This window comes from Sceloporus occidentalis, unplaced genomic scaffold (assembly GCF_023333645.1).
Source record: "Sceloporus occidentalis isolate IW3139 unplaced genomic scaffold, rSceOcc1.0.p SCAF_5, whole genome shotgun sequence".
In the NCBI taxonomy this organism is placed as follows: Eukaryota; Metazoa; Chordata; class Lepidosauria; order Squamata; family Phrynosomatidae; genus Sceloporus; species Sceloporus occidentalis.
The window spans coordinates 61,847,719-61,868,011 of record NW_028316985.1 but is presented as its reverse complement, the minus strand read 5'-3'; the positions used below and the strand labels follow the sequence as shown (position 1 = coordinate 61,868,011).

General features: G+C 40.7%; 1 protein-coding gene across 1 annotated transcript in view; it reads left to right on the top strand.

The window, feature by feature from the left end:
- Window positions 1-3,030: 3,030 nt before the first annotated feature.
- Window positions 3,031-20,293, top strand: part of LOC149312238 (anoctamin-6-like) — a 69,960-nt gene continuing 52,697 nt past the window's right edge. Inside the window, exon 1 of the mRNA XM_089526826.1 lies at window positions 3,031-3,278. Within this exon, the coding sequence (XP_089382952.1) occupies window positions 3,203-3,278 (76 nt within the window). The 5' untranslated portion in view covers window positions 3,031-3,202. The remainder of the gene's footprint in view (window positions 3,279-20,293) is intronic.

The window sequence follows — 20,293 nt, the reverse complement described above, 5'->3', positions numbered from 1 at the left end:
GAAATTAGGTTGGGAAAAACTCAGTGATAGTTTTGCTTGGATGTTATTAGTACCTGTTTATTTGAATGCTAAGTAGAGATCAACAAGAGATTGCTGGCGCTACATGACTTACCACAAGATTTAAGATTGCTGCTTTTGACTAGCTCATGCTCAGCAACTACAGTGGTACTAGTGAATAACAATGAATTAATTACTGTACGTCCAATTATACACAGGCACATACATAGGACTTGACTTAAGGTGTGGGCACACTGCAAAATTATTGCAATTTGACAACCCTTTAACTGCTGTGACTTATCCTACAAAATCCTGGGACTTGTAGTTTGCTGAGGCACCAGAACTCCCTGACAAAACAGGTGGAATACTAACCAAACTACAAAACGCAGGATTCTGTAAGATGAGTTGTGGCAGTTAAATTGGTGTCAAACTGTTTTAATTCTGCAGTGTGGCTACATTCTAAGGGAATTATACTACTAGACCCCCTGAATCCACAATGACTTTTGAGTATTTCTTATTAATTATTTTATCTGACAAGTATGTTTCCATTGTTTTAGTTTAATATAACAATCCATGTAGCCTTTCTTTGTTCTAAGAAAATAAAAAAGAGGATTCTGAATAATTTATGTATTGTAATGTAAACATACACTTTAAAGCTTTATGAGTTTAGTGCCCCATAGAACTCAACCTCTCTTTCAACTTGTCATTTCTTTGTCAAAGAGAATACAGCCAGGTGGCACTGTTGTATTTCTTCTTTAATTAATTGCGCTCTCATACCTCCTCCATCTTAAATATATTTTGTAAAGTATTTTTTTTATCCCTGATACCTGATAAAATATATTCGAGGTGGAGGAGATATGACCGAGCAACTAATTGAAGAAGAAATACAGTCTTACATTTTGTTTCTTTTCTAAAACAAAGCATCTGAAAGCACAACCAGGCCATAAGTAACACCTGCTGAAATTCCCTCTTCCACACAACCATTTAAGTCCAGTAGTCCTGTCCAGGTTTTCCCCTGGCAACCCCAGCTGTTTACTTCGACTTGTGCTGTACCAGTGTGTATAGGTTGAGTGCCTTCAAGTTGTTTCTGAGACATATTGACCCTAAGTCCTGGGGTTTTCTTGGCAAGATTTGTTCAGAGGACGTTTGCCTTCCCCCTTGCCTGCATCTGCACTGTAGAAATCATGCAGCTTGACACCCCTTTAAGTGCTGTAGTGCCATCCTATGGCATCCTGGGATGGGAAGTCCTTTTGCCCTCTCTGCCAAAGAGGGCTGTTTCCTTGCAAAACTACAAATCTTGGGATTCTGTAGGACAGGCCTATGGCAGTTAAAAGTGATGGAATTAAAAGACATCACCCTGTTAGTGTGGAAAATCAGTGTGCAAAGGGGAACTTGTAGCACCTTTGAGCATCACTGAAAAATATAAGTTGCATGGTGTAGTGGTTTGATCACTGGGCTATGACTTTGGAGACCAAAGTTCAGTTTGAAGTTGAAGGCTTTCATGGCCAGCATCCATAGGTTTTTTTGTGGGTTTTTCGGGCTACGTGGCCATGTTCTAACAGAGTTTCTTCCTTACGTTTCGCCAGCATCTGTGGCTGGCATCTTCAAAGATGCCAGCCATAGATGTTGGCAAAATGTTAGCAACAAATTCTTCTAGAACATGGCCACATAGCCCAAAAAATCCACACACAAAAAAACTACAGTTTAATTCTTGCCCAGCCATTGACCTTGGCCAAGTCACATAGTCTCAGCCTCAGAGGATGGCCAAGGGCAAAGAAACTTGCCATGAAAACCCAATAATAGGGAAAGCTTAGGGTCTCCATAAGTCAGAAAGGCCTCAGGGGAAGGCAACAGCCAACCTTCCCTGAACAAATCTTGCCAAGAAACCCCATGATGTGGTCGCCACAAGCTGGAAAGAATGTCAAGACATACCACACAAATACACCCAAAGCAGGACCTTTGCTAGACTTGAGCCTCCTTCCTCAGATGGTTTTCTTAAATGCATTTGGAAAAGCCTCTGAAGAAAGAGCTAAAAAGGCCAATGCAATTTTAGGCTGCATCAATAATAGTGTCCAGATCAAGGGAAGTAATAGTGGCACTGTATTCTGCTTTGGTCAGGCCCCACCTGGAATATTGTGTCCAGTTCTGGGCACCACAATTTTAAAAGGATGTTGAGAAACTGGAGCATGTCCAAAGGAGGGCAACTAAAATGGTGAAGGGTCTGGAAACCATGCCCTATGAGGAACGACTTAGGAAGCTGGGGATGTTTAGCCTGGAAAAGAGAAGGTTAAGGGGTGATATGATAGCCCTGTTTAAATACTTGAAGTGATGTCATACTGAGGAGGGAGCAAGCTTGTTTTCTGCTGCTCCAGAGAACAGGATCCGGAACAATGGATACAAGCTGCAAGAAAAGAGATTCCACCTCAACATTAGGAGGAACTTCCTGACAGTAGGAGCTGTTCAACAGTGGAACACACTCCTTCCTCGGAGTGTAGTGGAGTCTCCTTCTTTGGAGGTCTTTAAGCAGAGGCTGGATGGCCATTTGTCAAAGGGGATGCTTTGACTGAGAGTTCCTGCATGGCAGAATGGGGTTGGACTGGATGGCCCTTGTGGTCTCTTCCTCCAACTCTACGATTCCATGCTTCACACACACACCCAAAGCAGGATGTTTGCTAGACTTGAGCCTCCTTCCTCAGATGGCTTTCCCAACTGCTTTCTTTTTCAGGGAAGGTGCTCCAAGAGCCCTTTCGCAAAGAGTTCAAAGCAGTGGCACAGTGCCGCCTTGGAGGAGGCAGCCTATGCGGGGTTCCCCCTCAGGGAGGAAAGGGCCTTGGCGCTGGGCCTGAGGAAGAAAGGAAACCCCAAAGGAAGCGAAGGGAGGGGGGAGACAAAACACAAGCGGGACCCGGGGTCTCCATGGCAACCAGAGGGCCCTCCCCTTTGGTTTTCCCGCCTCTTTCCCCTCAGCCAACACCAGGCTGGGCTTAGCTCCGCTGCAGAGAGGGTTTTGCCCTTCGCTCATTCAACCCACAAAGGAGAGGAGAGGAGAGGAGAGCTTTCCTTTCCGCCTGAGCTGAAGGGCTCTCCTCAGCCAGGCTCCTAGGAGCCTCTGGGCATCCCTCTTTCCCTGCCTTGCCTTTCTTGGTCCTTGCCTCCCTTTCCTTAAGGAAAGCAAAGGAAAGGAAAGGAGGCATTTCTGGGCAGGATGAGCATGGAGAACCAGGACGTGTTGCTGGAAGTGGAGGAAGGAGAGGAGGAGGAGGAAGAGGATGGGGAGACCGGTGAGTAGAGACTCTGGAGGAGGAGGAGGAGGAGAAGGGGGGAATTGGGAATATAGGCTGCATTCACACTGGAGAAATATTATTATCATTATTATTATTATATCCAAATGCATCTGAGGAAGTAGGCTGAAGGCTAGGAAAGTTCATGCTGCCAATTCCTTTCTTTCAGTTAGCCTCAAAGGTACCACAAGATCTCTTTACATCATCATCATCATCATTATTACTATTATATCCAAATGCATCTGAGGAAGTAGAGTCAAGCCTAGAGAAGCTCCTGCTGCCCATTCCTTTCTTTCAGTTAGCCCCTAAAGTGCTACAAGATCTCTTTACATTGTTGTTGTTGTTGTTGTTGTTGTTGTTGTTTCCAAATGCATCTGAGGAAGTAGACTGATTTCGCTTCCCAGTGCTGCCCTGCCCTTGGAGACCCTGGGACTGGGGAAGCATTCCTACTCAGGAGTTGCCCCTCCATTTCCCCCTTGCCTCTCCCAGCCACCAACACCACTCTCCCTGGCTCCTTCCAAAATGTTGATCTGAGATTTGAGCAGACTGTGTGCAAAGAAAACTGCCTGGGGTGTGTCTTTGGCCAGTGGCTTAGGAAAGAATTTGCTTTTGTGCTGGGATCTGGGTTTGTTGGTTTAAAGAGCAGAAAGCTGTCCCTCTTCCAAATAAATATGAGTCAGGAAACAAATGATGAATTGGGTGGGTAAATGAAGCTTGGGTCTTTTCATCACATGGTCTGGAAAAACTCAGCAACACTGCTTTTTCCCCCTCCCATGTGAAAGATTCATTTAAGTAGATGGGCACAGTCCAGGAAAAGTTAGCTGGTCTTGCATGAACCCACTGAAATCAATGGGGACTGAAGTGACTTCAAAAACATCTTCTGTTACTTTTGGAACATGGGATTGTGCCTATGCTTTCGTGACACTGAAACTGAATAAAATAAAAATAAATGGAACAATGCAGGAAAAAATAGGAGATGATAAAAGGGTTTTTAAAAATCCTTGTTTCTTTGTGTTGGAATTAGATTGTAGTCAGAAGATTTTTAGATTATTGTTTTACAGAAATCCTGTTGTTTTCACAGAACAAAAGCCTCCTGCAGTCCCTGGTTTGAACCTCAGTCTTGGCATCAATATAAAGTTTGGGTTTTCAGTTTTGGCAGGCTTGAATTTGACAGCCAAAGCGGTTTTGGAGAACAAGGAGGAAAACATAATAAATAAGAAAAATATGTTTTGTGTTTCTATGGGGAGAAAATGCTACCTGGCTTAGATAAAATATGAGGATTACAATTCACAGTCCTACGAATACATGTGATCAAATAAGTCCCACTGAATACATTGAGGCTATCTTCAGAAAGCATGCATAGGATTTCAGTCATGTGCAAACACACATTTTTCAAAGAAGTTGTTGTTCCCTTAAAACAGCAATTAACACCTTTCAGTGAAAACAAAGTCTGCTAAAACTGTGCCAAAATTGTTAGTTCATCAAAGAAATGAAAACAGTACGAACTAAGGGCCACCTAGCTCAGTCAGAACACATTACAGTGCATATGTTCCCATATGTCACAATGTAATTTTCTCTAGGAAAATATATAGAAGGGCTTCTAGAGGCATCACTAAGGGAAGTCACATAGCTAGGATGCAACCCAGTGTTGATGCTATCTTAAACACAGACACCTAACCTCCTGTACAGAATATGGCAAAAGATCACTTGGGGATATGAAACAGTAGTATGCATATGAGCAATGGCATTTCTGAACATATGATGGTTCCAAGCCATCTGTAGGAGGAATTTAATCAGGAAGAGAAAAATACCAGGAACTGTTCATGCAGATAACTACAAATTGAAAGCGTATATGTAGAGAACTGGTACATTTCTACAGTTTTGTGCAAGACTTGCACTCACCATTCTGCTGTTGGACTTAAGACTTTGATATTGAATCATGGTAATTTGAAATATTGTAAAATTTTGTAAAAGTAGAAAGTTGAGAGAAGAAAAGGCTTTTTAAAAAACTGAATAAAAAACACATTTTTCCTCAGATTTTCTCCTGCTTTGTAAATTGAATACGAAATTTTTCTCTTATAAATTACAGAGTATTTCTGCCTGTATTTTTGACATCAATCTTCCTTATAGTCATGAAACCTTTTACTTCTGCCTAAGTTGTTAAAAGAAATAGAGACAAGAGGCAACTGATGTGTGTAATATTTGTCAGTGATGCATGCAAGCACAGGAAAATGGGTGTTAAAAGCCTGTCTAGATTTATCAAAGGGATAATGGCCAGATGATTTCACGTCTTTGTTTCCATTTGTAACAAAATAAATTGGACATGTGAATATTTCTGTCACCATTTACTGCTTACCTGCAGGTACCTGCATGAATAGTCTTCCATATCATTTGGACTGAAGACAACAACCACAACATCTTGACCAAATGTAGGGCTATGAGTAACATCATCTCTTTTTTTCCCTTTTCTCCTATATCATTTTTAACATCTTTGCCTAATGGAGAAGCTAGTGGAGCTTCAAAAGCTTGCAACATGTATAATGTGCATTTTGGTTGGTCAAATAAAGGTATCACTGTTTTGTGTGAGCTCTTGGTAAGTGTCAATACACCACTTTAACTGTGACTCTGGATATACAGCTGGCCCTTTGCATCCATAGATTCAAGCTTGAAAATATTTTTTAAATGTAAATTCCAAAAAGCAAATCTTGATTTTGCCATTTTATATAAGGCATACCATTTTACTATGCCATTGTATTTAATGGGACTTGAGCACTGATGGGTTTTGGTATCCACAGGGCAAACCCCAGCAGATACCACTGTACAAGGATGCCAGGCAGTGCAATGTTCCACATTTTTAAAAGGCACATGGCTGTTTTGTGTACAGCAACATCAACACATCAGTATGCCAGTTTTCAGATCATGGGGCTTTGATGTGCTAATGTTGAACATGCAACAAGGCAACCACATTTAAAATAAATTTCAAAGTTGTGCAAGCCTGCATGGATATGTTTTTTTCTTACATATTTGCTGTCATTTGGTCCCAGTGCATTTATTGGTCTTGCAATTTCAGTACTGCTTTTTTCAGTCTGATTAATTATCCTGATCCAATAGAACTGAATAATGAGAACTTCATCATTTTAGTTGTAACAGGAATGAGTAAAGTACAGTCTATATCACACCCCCAACTTTTGTGTAGCTTCTAAAGCCCACTAGAATTTCTCCAAAGACCCTGAACCCCAGAATTTAAAAAAAGGAGAAATGTCACCTGAAAATTGGCCGAACTGCCACAGTTTCGTGCACCAAATGTACCCGAATTAGCAGTTTTTGCTAAATTGATCCCTGCAGGCCCTAACATCCCCATTAAAAATAATTGGCCAAAACTGACCAGAAGTGATTTCCCACACTTCAGGGTCACTGGGAACATAGTGTGCCCTCCTAGGTGGGTACAGGTATAAAAATTGGTTTGGTCCCCAGCACAGGTCTCCAGCCATGGCCTATATTATGGAAAAAGTATGCAATTAAAATGTAACAGAGGCATACAAAAAGAAACAGAATCAGTTTCCAGCTGTAATAGCTGAAAGGAGCCATGCTGGCCACCACTTCCTTTGCTGAGTCAGTGTTATGATTTTATAATCAAATCAACTTGTTGCTAACATTATTCCCTAGAGAAGAACTGAATTGTCAGGGAGGGTTTTGTTTATTTACTTTAAAATGTCCAACCTACCCTTCAATAGCTGTTGCCATTGAGAATTGTGTGGAAATTCTGAACCTACACTGTCATCAACAAACCATTGTTTTATTCCAGAAGGTGAAATTTTCATTAAAGTCTGAGATTGCTTCTCAGTAAATACTCTGCAACAGTGCAAACATTCCATCCTGTCCCCAGTGACTTCAGTACAAGTAAAGGCTTGCACCTCAAACTGCTGCTATGGTGCCCTGTCCAAAGCAAGGAGGATCTAGACAAACACTTCTGTCCTTTACGCTACTGCATTTAAGAGTAAATCCCATTGGTTAAATAAATCCTCTTGACAAACACAAACTGGCATTTTGTGTGTGTGTTGTGTGCCTTCAACTCATTCTGACTAATGGTGACCCATGGGGTTTTCTTGACATGATTTGTTCCGAGGAGGTTTACCATTGCCTTTCCCTGAGGCTGAGAGAGTGTGACTTGCCCAAGGCCACCCAGTGGGTTTCATAGCTGAGTGAACCCTGATCTCCTAATTTCATAGAATCACAGAATTGGAAGAAACCACAGGGGCCATCCAGTCCACCCCCTGCCATGCAGGAAATCTCAATCAAAGCATCCCCGACAGATGGGCATTAAGCCTCTGTTTAAAGACCTCCAGGGAAGGAGACTCCACGACACCCCGAGGGATTGTGTTCCATTGTCGAACAGCCCTTACTGTCAGGAAGTCCCTCCTAATGTTCAGGTGGAATCTCTTCTCCTGGAGCTTGCATCCATTGCTCCGAGTCCTGTTCAGTGGAGTTTACTCCCTCCTCAATATGACATCCCTTCAAATATTTAAATTTGTAGCCCAAACCACTATGCCATGCTGGCTCTCATTAAATTATAAAACGTTCACAAGCAAGGCTGCATGGTACTGGGTACTGCTGTGGCATAGGATATTGTCTCCTTCTCCACATCCCCCTTCACTTAATCCAGTTTCTTGGGCAATGCTCCTATGATGTGAGGGGCTTATATGTACAGGTACACTTCTTGGAGTTGACTGTAGACAATTTGATGCTATACTTTATGCTCTGGTTTGGCTGCAGGTGTGCATAGAATATGGAAAGGAATCATATCTAAGTAGCAAGGCCAGCCCAAGACAATTTGCTGCCCTACACCACCCCACTTATCCAAGTTAAGGTGCACAGTACTGAAAGTCAGTCAAATTATTTTGACACATCAGAAAATCCCACAAGAATCTCTTCTCATCCCAAGCAGTAAAAATGCAATAGTTGCAAAGTAGATAACCTAACCTGGAGTTGGGTAGTCTGTGGCCCTTTGATTTGCAGTTTCCCTCATCCTTTGTCATTAGCTTTGTTTGCTGGGGCTGATGGAAGTTATAGTCCAAGAGCATCTGAAGTGTCACAAGTTACCTAGAGCTGAATTAACCATGTGCTGCCCTTCCATGATATCTGTTGCCCTTCCATAAGTTGGCATGCAAAAGGTTCCAGTTTTGATCCCTGCTACCTGTGTTGTTGTGTGCTGCTTATTTAAGAGGATAGCCCATAAAGCCTTAATGCTATCTGGCTGTGCTGACTTCTCATTCTGAAGGGAATGCTTTCAGTTTCCTGCTAGAGAAAAACTTGGCAGGAACAACTGGAGCCTGCATCACTACCTCTGTGGCCAAAACAATCCTGGATCTATACAGTTATGCTAGCAAATAAAGAAAATCTCAATTGCATTCCATTAAAGTCAGATGTTGTTTTGTGTTCAGAAAATTTTAATAAATAAATCTTAGCAAAAGAAATCTGTATGCAGTGCTCTTCAAATCCAGGACAACATATTCAGGGGTAGCCATGTTGGTTGGCCATGCTGCAAAATGCAATAAAATCCACAAACCAGGAGGAACAACTAGATCTCAAAGGAATCTAATTTTCTATTGCTAATGGAATGGAAATTTAATTACCTGTTTTAACATCTTTTAACATCATTTTAATATCTTTGCCTGATGAATAAACCAGTGAAGCTTCGAATGCTTACATGATGTATCTTATCCTTTGGAGTTGGCCAAATAAAAGGCAATGTTGCTTTGTGGAGTTTGGATTTTGTTATGTGAAGTGCTGTTTCTCCTGTTCAAACGAGTTACAAAGTTCAACAAGCAAGTGATTCGAGGGTCTGCTTGAAATTTTGGTGAGCCATTGTGAATCAAGACAGTGAAACCATTTTCCAGAGAACAGTTTTCTATGACTGGGTAGTTCTGTTAGTGTCAGCTCTAACTAAGGCACGGTACAGACCGCCCAAATGTGGCGTAATCCCAGCAATACTAGAGTTAGGGACTGCGTGGCAACCGCATGGTCTCTAACCCTAGTACAGAATGGCGGCGTAACAATAGCAGCATCCTGTGTATAAGGGTGCCGCCATTGTGATGTAACCACCATGTGGTGTCCGTATAGCATTGTGCGTTGTTTATGTTGTGAGTGCGCCATTGGCACACTCGTAACGTCCACCCTGCAGCGCAAAAAGAACCCGTTTTTTCCAGGTTCTTTTTACTCTGGAGGGAAGCCGCATGGTTTGGCGGCTGCGGCTTCCCTCCAGAGGGAATCAGGTCACCGGCAGGCCACCCCTTTGGGGTGGTCTGTACCACACCTAAGAAAAAAAGGGAGGAAGTCTACTTTATATACTCATAACTCTAAAAAATTATACATAAATCTAGAAATTTTAGTCAAAAAATGAACTGATAAACCTGAGTTGACTTATCCATGGACCGAGGTAAGTACAGGGCTCGACAGACAAGCAGCTCCGTGCCACACGTTTTTGCCCTGCATCGTTGCCACAGCAACCAAATGGCGCGGCAATGATGCACTCCCTCTCAGGAGCAAAAAGAAGCTGCCAAAAGCAGCTTCCTGGAAGGGGTGCGATTGGTGTGCTTGTGCGCCCTGATTGCATCACTTCCGGCCAGCGTAGTTTGGGTGCTGCGCCACACTCGTGTAGATGGGGGTGAGCAATGGTGTCGGCCTTCTTGCGAACTAGGGCTGCTAGGCATGTAAATGCACAGCCTCATCTAGCCCTAGTTCATGGCGAGGATGCCACTAATCACCTATCTGTACCTGGCCTACAGTACTTTAATCAAAAAGGAGCCATGTCATTCTCTGGGCAGAGTGGAGAAAAGTGAGAACTTAGTCCATCTTGAGAGCATCTAAAAAGGCACCCCCCTACTCTCTCTGCTTTCGCCTTTTCTTTCTGTTTTGCTGTTCATATATGCTCAGTACGAGATTCTACAGACAGCTATTGTTTCCCTTGCCTAGTGTAGGGAAGCACATACAGTAGGATCAGCTAGAGTAGAATTCCAATCTTTATCAGCTCATGCATTGTTTATTTGGGAGGAAAGACCTGTTGCAATCTGACAGTGAAAGTCTGTGGTGCGTTCCAGACGGGCCCTATGGGGCGCCGTCGTTACGCGCGAGGGGCAGCGCTTCCTGACCCGCCTTGCCCCTCACACGTAATGACTACGTCAAAATGGCAGCGCCGCATACAGATGGGCGCCGCCATTTTGACGTCGCGGACGCACAGCATCCAGTCGTCGCACACACGCTGCATCCAAACATTGTGCACCGGAAGTGGTGCTGTGAGTGCGTGCCTCACGCCTTGCGGCGCCTCTTCCGGGGCACAGGAAGAAGCGCCATTTTGGCTCTTCTTTGTTGCTGCGCCCGGGAACTGCGCAGTTTGGCTGCTGCTGTTCCCGGATGCAGCAACCTGCAGCCGCGCGAGACTGCCCCTTCTGGGCAGTCTGTAACGCACCACAGTTTCTCCAACTCTACTGCCATCCTCCCACTGCTAAAAACCCTCCCAGTAGAAAGAGGATTAAGGGGAGGGGGGCTGACAAGTGTAAAAAGACTTTGTAAATGGGAGAATCTGTGTCAGAGGCTCTGTTAACTGAGGTATGCCTGTATATGAGTAAAGAGAGAATGATCCAGGGCTAACCAGTTACCTAGGACCGATTTTTTATTCTAACCAAGAAATCTTTAATCTGTCTCCCAATTCACGTGTATTTTTCTTTCTTCCCTAATTCTTTGTTGGAAAACAAGCAGTGCTTTCTTTCCACCAGAAACATAGGAGTATTTTGAAGATAAGTATATTAAATGAAGTGGTTGGTTACTATAGCAATTGCAGGCAGTAATGAAAGAGTACGTTACACTAATAATTCATATCATCTTCATTATTTTTCTCTCTTAGACCAGACCTTCATTTAGCTTTTGCTAAAACGTGGATTTTCTTATATAGGCCATAGTTTTCTCTATACAGCCCATAATTTTTAGAAAGTATGTTTTCAGAGACCAGAGGAGTCAGTGGTGCTCTGGAACAATGATCAAATCTTCAGTGAGAGCCCCAGGTGAGGCTCATTACAGTTATTTAGTCTGGAAGTTACAAAGATTCAACTAAAGGTTTGAACTCCCATAGATCAATTAACATTTTGCAAACATTTTTTTTTCACCATATTCCACCATCTCCATTCAATTTAGGACCAGAACAAGACGTTTTACAACAGGAAGTGACTTCTATATAGTTCCTCTTGTTAAACCAGGTCTGTCCGGGGCTAAAGCATCCCAGGAAAGGGCTAAAAGCATTGCAAAAATGCCCACATACCCTGTAGAGAGGCAGTGTGGGATAGGGGGTTGCCCTCCAAGTTCTTCTGGAGCACTAATGCATCCCCTTAGCTTTCCACAGATGTCTGTCCTAGGCATATATATGATAATGGGAAGGCTGTTGTCTTTAATGGAACAGCACTGTCGAGGTTGCTAAAAGTCTCTCAGGTTTCTAGCTACAACATGCATACCATGGAACAACCAAGGTCCAAGATAATTTTGTTGTGGATTGGAACAGCCAATGCCCCCCTTACTACTCTGCATAGTGCTGGGATCAGCTTTAGGGGGGAAATGCTGAAGGTTACATGGTACAATTGGTTCTTAAAGAGAAGTATGACCCCATCCAGAACACCTAAAACATCTGTCCTTTATACCTACTCTATTTTATCTGGCTTGCCAATTGTTAACACTTTGTAAGTGAAACTACTATGTCATCTTGCTCTGACATGAAAAAAATAGACCTGGAATCTACCAGGATTCTATATTGATTATAACATCAGTACAGATTTGTGGAGAATTACTGGCACCAGTTCCATACATATTAGCATGTCATGGCATCAAGGGACCACTGACATAATTTTTTACCCTAAAATTGTATCAGAGGGCTAAAGACTAAAATTCTCTCCCATCTGTCCCTAGTATCTAATTCCTTTCTCTCATGTCACAGTTTGTCACTTCTAAAATCATTTCACACTCTACAATCTCTTTATTGAAAGTCTCCTTACTCCTAAACAAAGATCGCTATCAATGTGATCCTTTCCTGCTGATCAGACACCATTCCAGTTACCACGTGCTTTGGGGTCTCCATTACTAACTTTAATGAAACGGAGTACAGACGGATATTGACACATGAAGGCCTTAGGTATGGGAGCCACTTTGTCACGTGAACAGCATTGACCTCTTCATTCTGACATTGATTTTAATTATATGTGTGGCTTTGGGGGTGCTATGGGCTTCATTGGTGCCCCCCAATAGCCGCATGCTTGACCTTTTTCCTTATGTAAACACTACACACCAAAGGGAACAAAACTAAACTTTAACTGCAGTCCCCGGGCTGATCCTGTGATCTGTTTGTACTCAGATAAGTCAGGAGATGAAGCAATAGGGAGAAGTATAAAAAGAAAAGTAAGGAGAAGAAGAATCTAGTGGCACCTATAAGATTAATTAAATTTAGTATAAGCTTTCATGGATTTCAGTCTACTTCAGATGCATTGAAAGAATGTGAAACAATGAACTGAACCCCCCTCCTCCCCCCCCCAAAAAAAAAGAAGAAGAAGCTTATGCTAACATTAATCAGTTGGTCTTAAAAGTGCCACTAGATTCTTCCCTGCATATTCCATTTTAGTCTTATTGATATTATGGATACTACTGGGGCTTTGATTCTGGAAGCAAAATAGTTGGAGCTGGCACTACCCCAAAGGAGGATTAACAGTAGACTCTGTAGGTAACTGAATAGACAGCAACTTCATTTCAAATATACTTCCCAGGTTTTGTTTAGATTATTAAACTTGAATTCTGTAGGCTGCAGTTTACAGAGTCCCAAATACTGCTGGTCAAATATGAATATGTAACCAGCTATACTGGCAGATTCATTTGAATTGTATTCTGGAAACCATGCCCCATGAGTAATGCATTTAGGGAGGTGAATATGTATAACCTGAGGAAGAAATGGTTAACAGTTGACATGCTGGCCATGATTAAATCTTTGAAGGGATGTCATATTGAGGATGGAGCAACGTTTTTTCTGCTGCTCCAGAAACTAGGACATGGAGCAATAGATTCAAACTACAGGAAAAGAGATTCCACTTTAACATTAGGAAGAACCTATTGGCAGTAAGAACTATGCAACACTAGAATATGCTGCCTTGGAGTGTGATGGAGGAGCTGTACAAACAGCTCTGAAGGGTGGCATAGAGCCACCCCTGTTTCAGCCAGATCGGGGATGCAGCAACCGCATGCTGCAGACCCAATCTGGCCTTTCCAGGGCGCAAAAAGGAGCCACAAAAAGTGGCTTCTTTCTGTGTCCTGGAAAGGGCACCATAGACATGTTGCCGTGGCTTGGTGGTGCTCCTTCAGCACTGCATCGTATGGACACAGTGCCGAAGGAGCACCAATATGCCACATGCCATGTGGAGCAGCGTACAGCATCATGGCACCCTGGGGGGTGGAGTAGGGTGTGCATCACATGGGTGCAATGCCCCAACTCTGCCCCCAGGCTGGCCTCAATGGCCAGTCTGAACAGGGCCAGAGTCTACATCTTTGGACATTTTTAAACAGAGGCTGGATGGCCATCTGTCAGAAGTGCTTCGATTGTGTTTTCCTGCATGGCAGGGGCTTGGAGCAGATGGCCCTTGTGGTTTCTTCCAACTCTGTGATTCTGTATTGCACAAGACCTTATTCTGAACCTTCCTGGACAACATTGTTGCCCTTGGTAGGCAAAAGCAGCCAAGGACTTCCAGGATAAATTTTGGTTTCCCAGACACTGACTGCGTGAAGGGCTGCACTTGATGCATTCTGGCTACTTTACAGTGTGGGTGGATGCTTCTCTGTCTCCTCTGGGTGCAAGAGCAGCTGGAATGAGCCCCGGCACAGCCCTCACGCAATGAGTGGCTTGATGAGCCAAGCCTTTGCTAGAAGCTTCCTCGCTGTTCTTGTTTAATGGGGAGGAAATGAAGGCGCCCACTCTGTTCCCTCCAGTGATGGTGTAAATACACTGGGAAGGAGACCTAAGCTTCTGCCAGGGTGCTTGCTGGATATAGGCCATTATATGTTTATTTCAACATAGTCCTTTTTCTCCATTAGGGTTATTTCAAAAAAATATTTGAAGAAAATCACTTACCTTATATTTTAATAGAAAAGTAAGTTGTATGAAGGTACTATACATTAAATTCATTTATCTTTGGGGGAATATTAATCACTTTATTTCTTATCTACTATCATAAAGGTCATAATTGGGGAAACACAATCTTATCTTTACTTTGTTTGAGGTTTGATCATGATGAGTTAATATTACATCTGGTTTTTAAACTATATTGGCATCTTATTCAATTTTATTTTCATACTGTGATGTTTTCCATCTGTGTTTAATGGATAAAAACAGGGCTTAAGTTTCTCCCATAGCCTGTTTTGCTTCACTAATGTCACGATTTTTCTTTTTTTCTCTGTCTCTGTGTTCAGTAACCAGCAAGATACATCAATTAAGGAACATTTCAGTCATCTCTTGTCTTGTACAACAAATTGAAAATGAATGTCTGTTGAGGAATAATTGTAGATGGACTTGAGGGCAATTCAATTGCAGTTCAGGCAAGATATATCAAACACGGCATATGCACTAGAGAGGGGTTCAAGGGTTAATATACAACTTCCTCTTCCACACTATTAAATTCCTAGGCTCATGCTAGAATACTAATTGGAGTGACTTGCTGGCATGAAAAACAAAGTCAGGATCCAAAAAGCAAACAAAAGAAAATCTTTCGGTACTGCACATTCTTTAGTCAGCGCAAAGCTGCTTTTTATGTATGTCTCTTTCTCGGGGTTCTTTCACTCACAGAAACATGGCTAATTTTCTCTTTGTGATTATGTTTGCAGGCAAGGAAACTAGGAAAGAATGTTTGTGTGAATTAGGCAGAACACAGAACCACTCATTGATACTAGCTACATTTTTTTCAACCATGGAAATCCCCATCTATGAATCAGCCCTGATTCTAGTAGTCTAGTTGTTAAAACTCTGCTGTTCGGATACTACTGTCTTGCAAGGTTCAGTGTAAGGCTTATACAAAAATGACCCTGTGTTCTTCTCCACAAAGTACAGCCCTTGGTTTGAAATATTGTCAGGTGAGAGTTCTCTGATTGTTTGGATTTTCAGTCTACATCGCATTTAAAAATACATAATAAGGGAGAGAGAGGGTCTTGAAGTTCCTCATCCTCAGTTAGCTGCTGTCAACTAAACATCCTGCCCAGGATACTCTGGGAACAGCCCTGGCCATGCAGCTGCTCTGACTATTATTTGGCCCTCTGTTCCTGCACCAAAGCAGCTGTCTACATGGTCATTCCATTGAGCTACCCAGCATGTCTTCCACCACAGTTCAGTCCCTTCTGAGGTCAGAATGAGGTGCCCAGCAGTGTACTTATGGCTGGACACCTCATTCTCACCTCAGAATGAACTACCTATGGTGGCGGTAGATACTCCATCAGGTCAGCAGGATGCCTGTGCAGAGAGCTGCTGTAGCACAGGATCGGTGGGCTCCAGATCTTCCTAGAATCTTCCTCATAATCTTCCAGATCTTTCTGATCATGAGCCAGCATGTTGTAGTGAGGACAATTGGACTACAACTCTGGAGATCAGGGCTCAATTCCACACTTGGCCATGGAAATCAACTGGGTGATCTTAGGTGAGTCACACACTACAAAACCCTGGGATAGGTTCACCTTAAGGTCACCATAAGTGAGAGACAACTTGAAGGAACACAACAATAACAATGTCAAGGAATAGAAATATTGAGAAATTGCTTATAGTTGTTTAGGAGACAATGCTATGGAATGTCTACCACTGTAAGAATATCTACCATTCCTTGTACTGATTCTTTGTACAACAATTCTTTGTACAATTCTTTGTATGTTTGATTCTTTGTAAAACAGAAGATGACTGGGGAGGTGGAGTTAAAATGTTCCATCCAGTTTCATGGGGATTTGTTCTAGGCCACCATGTCTCATATTAGGAGAAAGGTAGGATACAATTTAAATAAATAATAAAGAAGAGGTGAATGGCCTTCCATGTCATCCTAGAGATGCACAAATGTAAGATCTGTTTGTAAGATCTTAAGATGGAAATGTAAGATCTTGAGTTTAAATTCCAGCACTAGTTAGGCATTGCAAAAAGAAGCACTTCTTTTTCGTTGTTGTTAGTCTCCTGCTAACTGCCTTATTTCTGTTACAAAAATGTTTCTGACTGAACAATCTGTAGCTGAAACAGACACTTTTCTGGTTACTTTAAAATAAAAATTGAACTTGGTGTTAACAACAAAATCAAGTAGATTATGTTTGCCTAACAGATCACATTGAGTAAAGGTGCTTTTTTTTCTGTCCTATCGGCAAACCTTATTAGAGAAACTTGAATTGGCCTCTATCATTATCATTTCCAAACATTTATTTAGTTAGTTAGTTAGTTAGTTAGTTAGTTAGTTAGTGCATTTATACCATCCTCTTTAGCCACAAAGGCTTGCAGAATGGCTTGTAATCATGTAATCATTTTAATTTTTATACCATACTAGCAAGCCTTTTAATAATACTAACATATAGTAGGAAAGGGAAGGAAATTGTATTTGGTGGTGGTGATAATTGCTCCTGAAACTTGTCATGGAATCATAGAATCATAGAGTTGGAAGAGACCGCAAGGGCCATCCAGTCCAGCCCCCTGCCATGCAGGAACTCTCAATCAAAGCATCCTCAACAGATGGCCGAAGTGATGATTTGGATCATACAGCCAATCTAGCTTGCAGATACATGTGTGACAAAGCAAGGAAAGGAAACAGATTCCAGAAATTTGGTTTCTCTGATATCATTAATAAAATACAGAAAGTGGAAGCTCAGCTGTTTATAGTTACTAGCATTAACCTTTTCTTATATCATAAATTCATCATTCGCAGATAGACAGACAGATAGCTACTAGCATACAATATGTAGGATTGTAATTAATAATTAATAATTTTCTTATAGTTGTAATTTCATATAATTTTCTTAGATTTCCATAACACATTTTTTAAATCAGAAACTATTTTTGATTGGGAAAATGTTAGGTGATCCAAGATAACTAAGGTCCAAAACACACTGCAGAAATAATCTAATTTAAGACCAATGTAACTGTCTGGCTCAAGACTAGGGAATTCTGCGAATTGTAGTTTATTGTGGCACTACAGCTCTCCAACAGAGAAGGCCAGATGTCTCACAAAACTACTGCCCCCAGAATTTCCTCGCAGTTGAACCAAGCAATTAAAGTGGTCTCAAACTGGGTTGTTTCTGCAGTGTGTTTTTGACCTAAGCATGCCAGTTTATTTTGAAGAGATTTGTGAATCTGGATCTTAACAAAGAGAAAATAATGCACTGAACATTACAAATTGTGAGCCTCAAAATGCTTTTCAGGGTTTTTCTTAGGCCACCATAATGAAAAGTCACCATGGGTTTATAGAATGGCACTATCAATTTGTGAATATCATCTGCAGTATATTAAAAGTTTGTACTGAAGTTTTTCTATTTATTGATTTTTAGTTGTATTTGTGTTGGGTATATACTGTACAATATATAAGTAGAGGGAAGTTATTATAAGACTAGTTGTTCATTCTTTTTAATTATATTTCTCTTTTTAATTTTATTAATAATAAATAATAAGTAAAATATTTATTTGTATCCCACCTCTCCCATTTGATTCTTTGTACATTATTTTTTATTACACAGTACATAATGCAAATTGTATAATCCACATTTCATAATATGTTTTTCTCCCTTCTCCCCCCTCCCCCAAAAACAGCATTTGAGGGAAATAAATTCTAATCAAGTTAACAATCATTATTGGAAATGTGGAAAATATTATTAATTATATTTTTTACTTTTTCATACCCAATTTTACCTTCCACTTTCTTAATCACAATTTCCCATTTATCTTTCCATGATCCTTTATTGCTTTCCCCAATATAGTTAAATCTTCTTTCCCTAAGGAAATCAAATAATATGTATTCTTTTATATATTTAAACAAATAAGACTTATTCCAGTTCGATTTCTTTTTCCATCCAAAAGCAATCACTGCATGGGCAGCTTTTAGAAATTGTTTTATTACATATCTTTGATTACTATTCAGTCTTAATTCCCTTAAATTGAGAGTTAAACAATTTTCTTTGCTTAATTGTATCTCTAGCCTTATTATTATATTTATCTGTTTCTTAACCTCTGTCCAAAATTCTTGAACAAATGGGCATTCCCACCACATATGTATGTAAATTCCCTTAGCTCCACATCCATGCCAACATTTTTATTGAAATTTATCATTTATAAATGCTAATTGATGTGTCGTCCTGTATCATTTTCCAATCATTTTCATTTGTTGTTCTTTTACATTTGTATTTTTAATGTTTAACCATTTCTTGTAGCCCAATTTTAATTTTGTCTATGTCAATCCTTAAGTCATTTTCCCAGTTCATTGTCAGTCCCTCTACCATTCTAAATTGGGTTGTTAACATAATCTTATAAATTTTACCTATTAATCCTTTTCCACCTCCTAATTTTTTAAAATTATTTCTTCTAGCAATTCATTTTGATCTAAAATATTCAATTGTGTTTTATCTAATAATTTTATTATCTGACTAGTTGTTCATTCTAATTCTTTTGCACAGTAGAAAGAAATGCTGTTTCATGTTTTTGTGCTTCAGTGATTTACTTTGTATATCTATCTACTGGCAGCATAATATCGTACTGTTGATCTATTTTACAGATACATTATTCAACAGATTCCTGACCCATAACCATTTAAATGGATCTAAAATGTGAGATAGTTCCAATCATAATGACCCTGTGTTGGCTAGCAGCTCAAATCATTATTTGTTGGCAGGTTTACTTTTACAACAGTGCAACTTTTAAAAGAAATCCATGTGTCCTTTGAGAAATATGATGAATTGTTCTAGCTTTACAGTCTGATTTGTGGAGCACAGATGTGCCATTCATCAATTTATTTCCCTTAAATCATGGCAATCCATACAGATCTATAGTCAGCCCCAAATGCTCCCACCTGAGTGTCCAGACATAGTTATCCCTGAAACCTAACTTGGATAAGAGTTTCATTCTTTCTGGCTGTATCTGATAAAAAAATATATACCACTGTTCCCTTTATAAATTTATCCTACATTACAAATGTATACTGTCATTTTCATAAATTGCCATAAAACTGTCTTGTGAGTGCTCTCCTATATGGTCAGGTTTATATTTAAACAAGGTATCTGGCAAACAAAACAAAGCAAAGAATAAAGAATAAAGAGAGAGGCTAAACTGATTCTCTCTTTCACTTGTGGGTAAAGGCTTTTTTAAAAAATAAATACTTCTGGTAGGCATTTTGAAATAGCGTATTTATACAGGAAGGAGTTTAATAGTGTATTCTACCATTTTTATTTCTTGCCTTTTTAATAAATATGGTGGTGATGTTGATCATAATGATGATGTACAGTTCCTATGAATATAGAAGTGAGGAATTGTAGAAATGAATGGTGCGTCCAGTCATGTTAAGTAGACTGAGGTGTGTGTAAAACCTACTACAAACAAATCCATATAGTATCCTGTCTGTAATCCATGTAATGTCTTGTGGTAGAGTGCTAGACCATACAGACTTCAGACAGTAGAGTGTACTAAAGTAAACTTAGCTAAGTAGTTAGCATACTAGTGAGAAGTCTGTGGTTTCTTTATAAGGCAGTTACTGAGAATAATTATATATATTTTTCAGTCTTCCTGTTTCATCTGACTTCACTGCTGAAGTTTCAGTAGTAACAGAGTACTTCTGAGTAGAACTACACACCAGAGCCCCATGCTGCAACAGAATGGCATCCTTCTGTTGAGATCCGCCACTGGTCTCAATGACATGCAGTGATATGTGCCATAACATCACTCCACATTTGCTGCTAGCTGCCACTGGAAAAGACAAGGAAGGCAAGAAAATGCATAGTATATG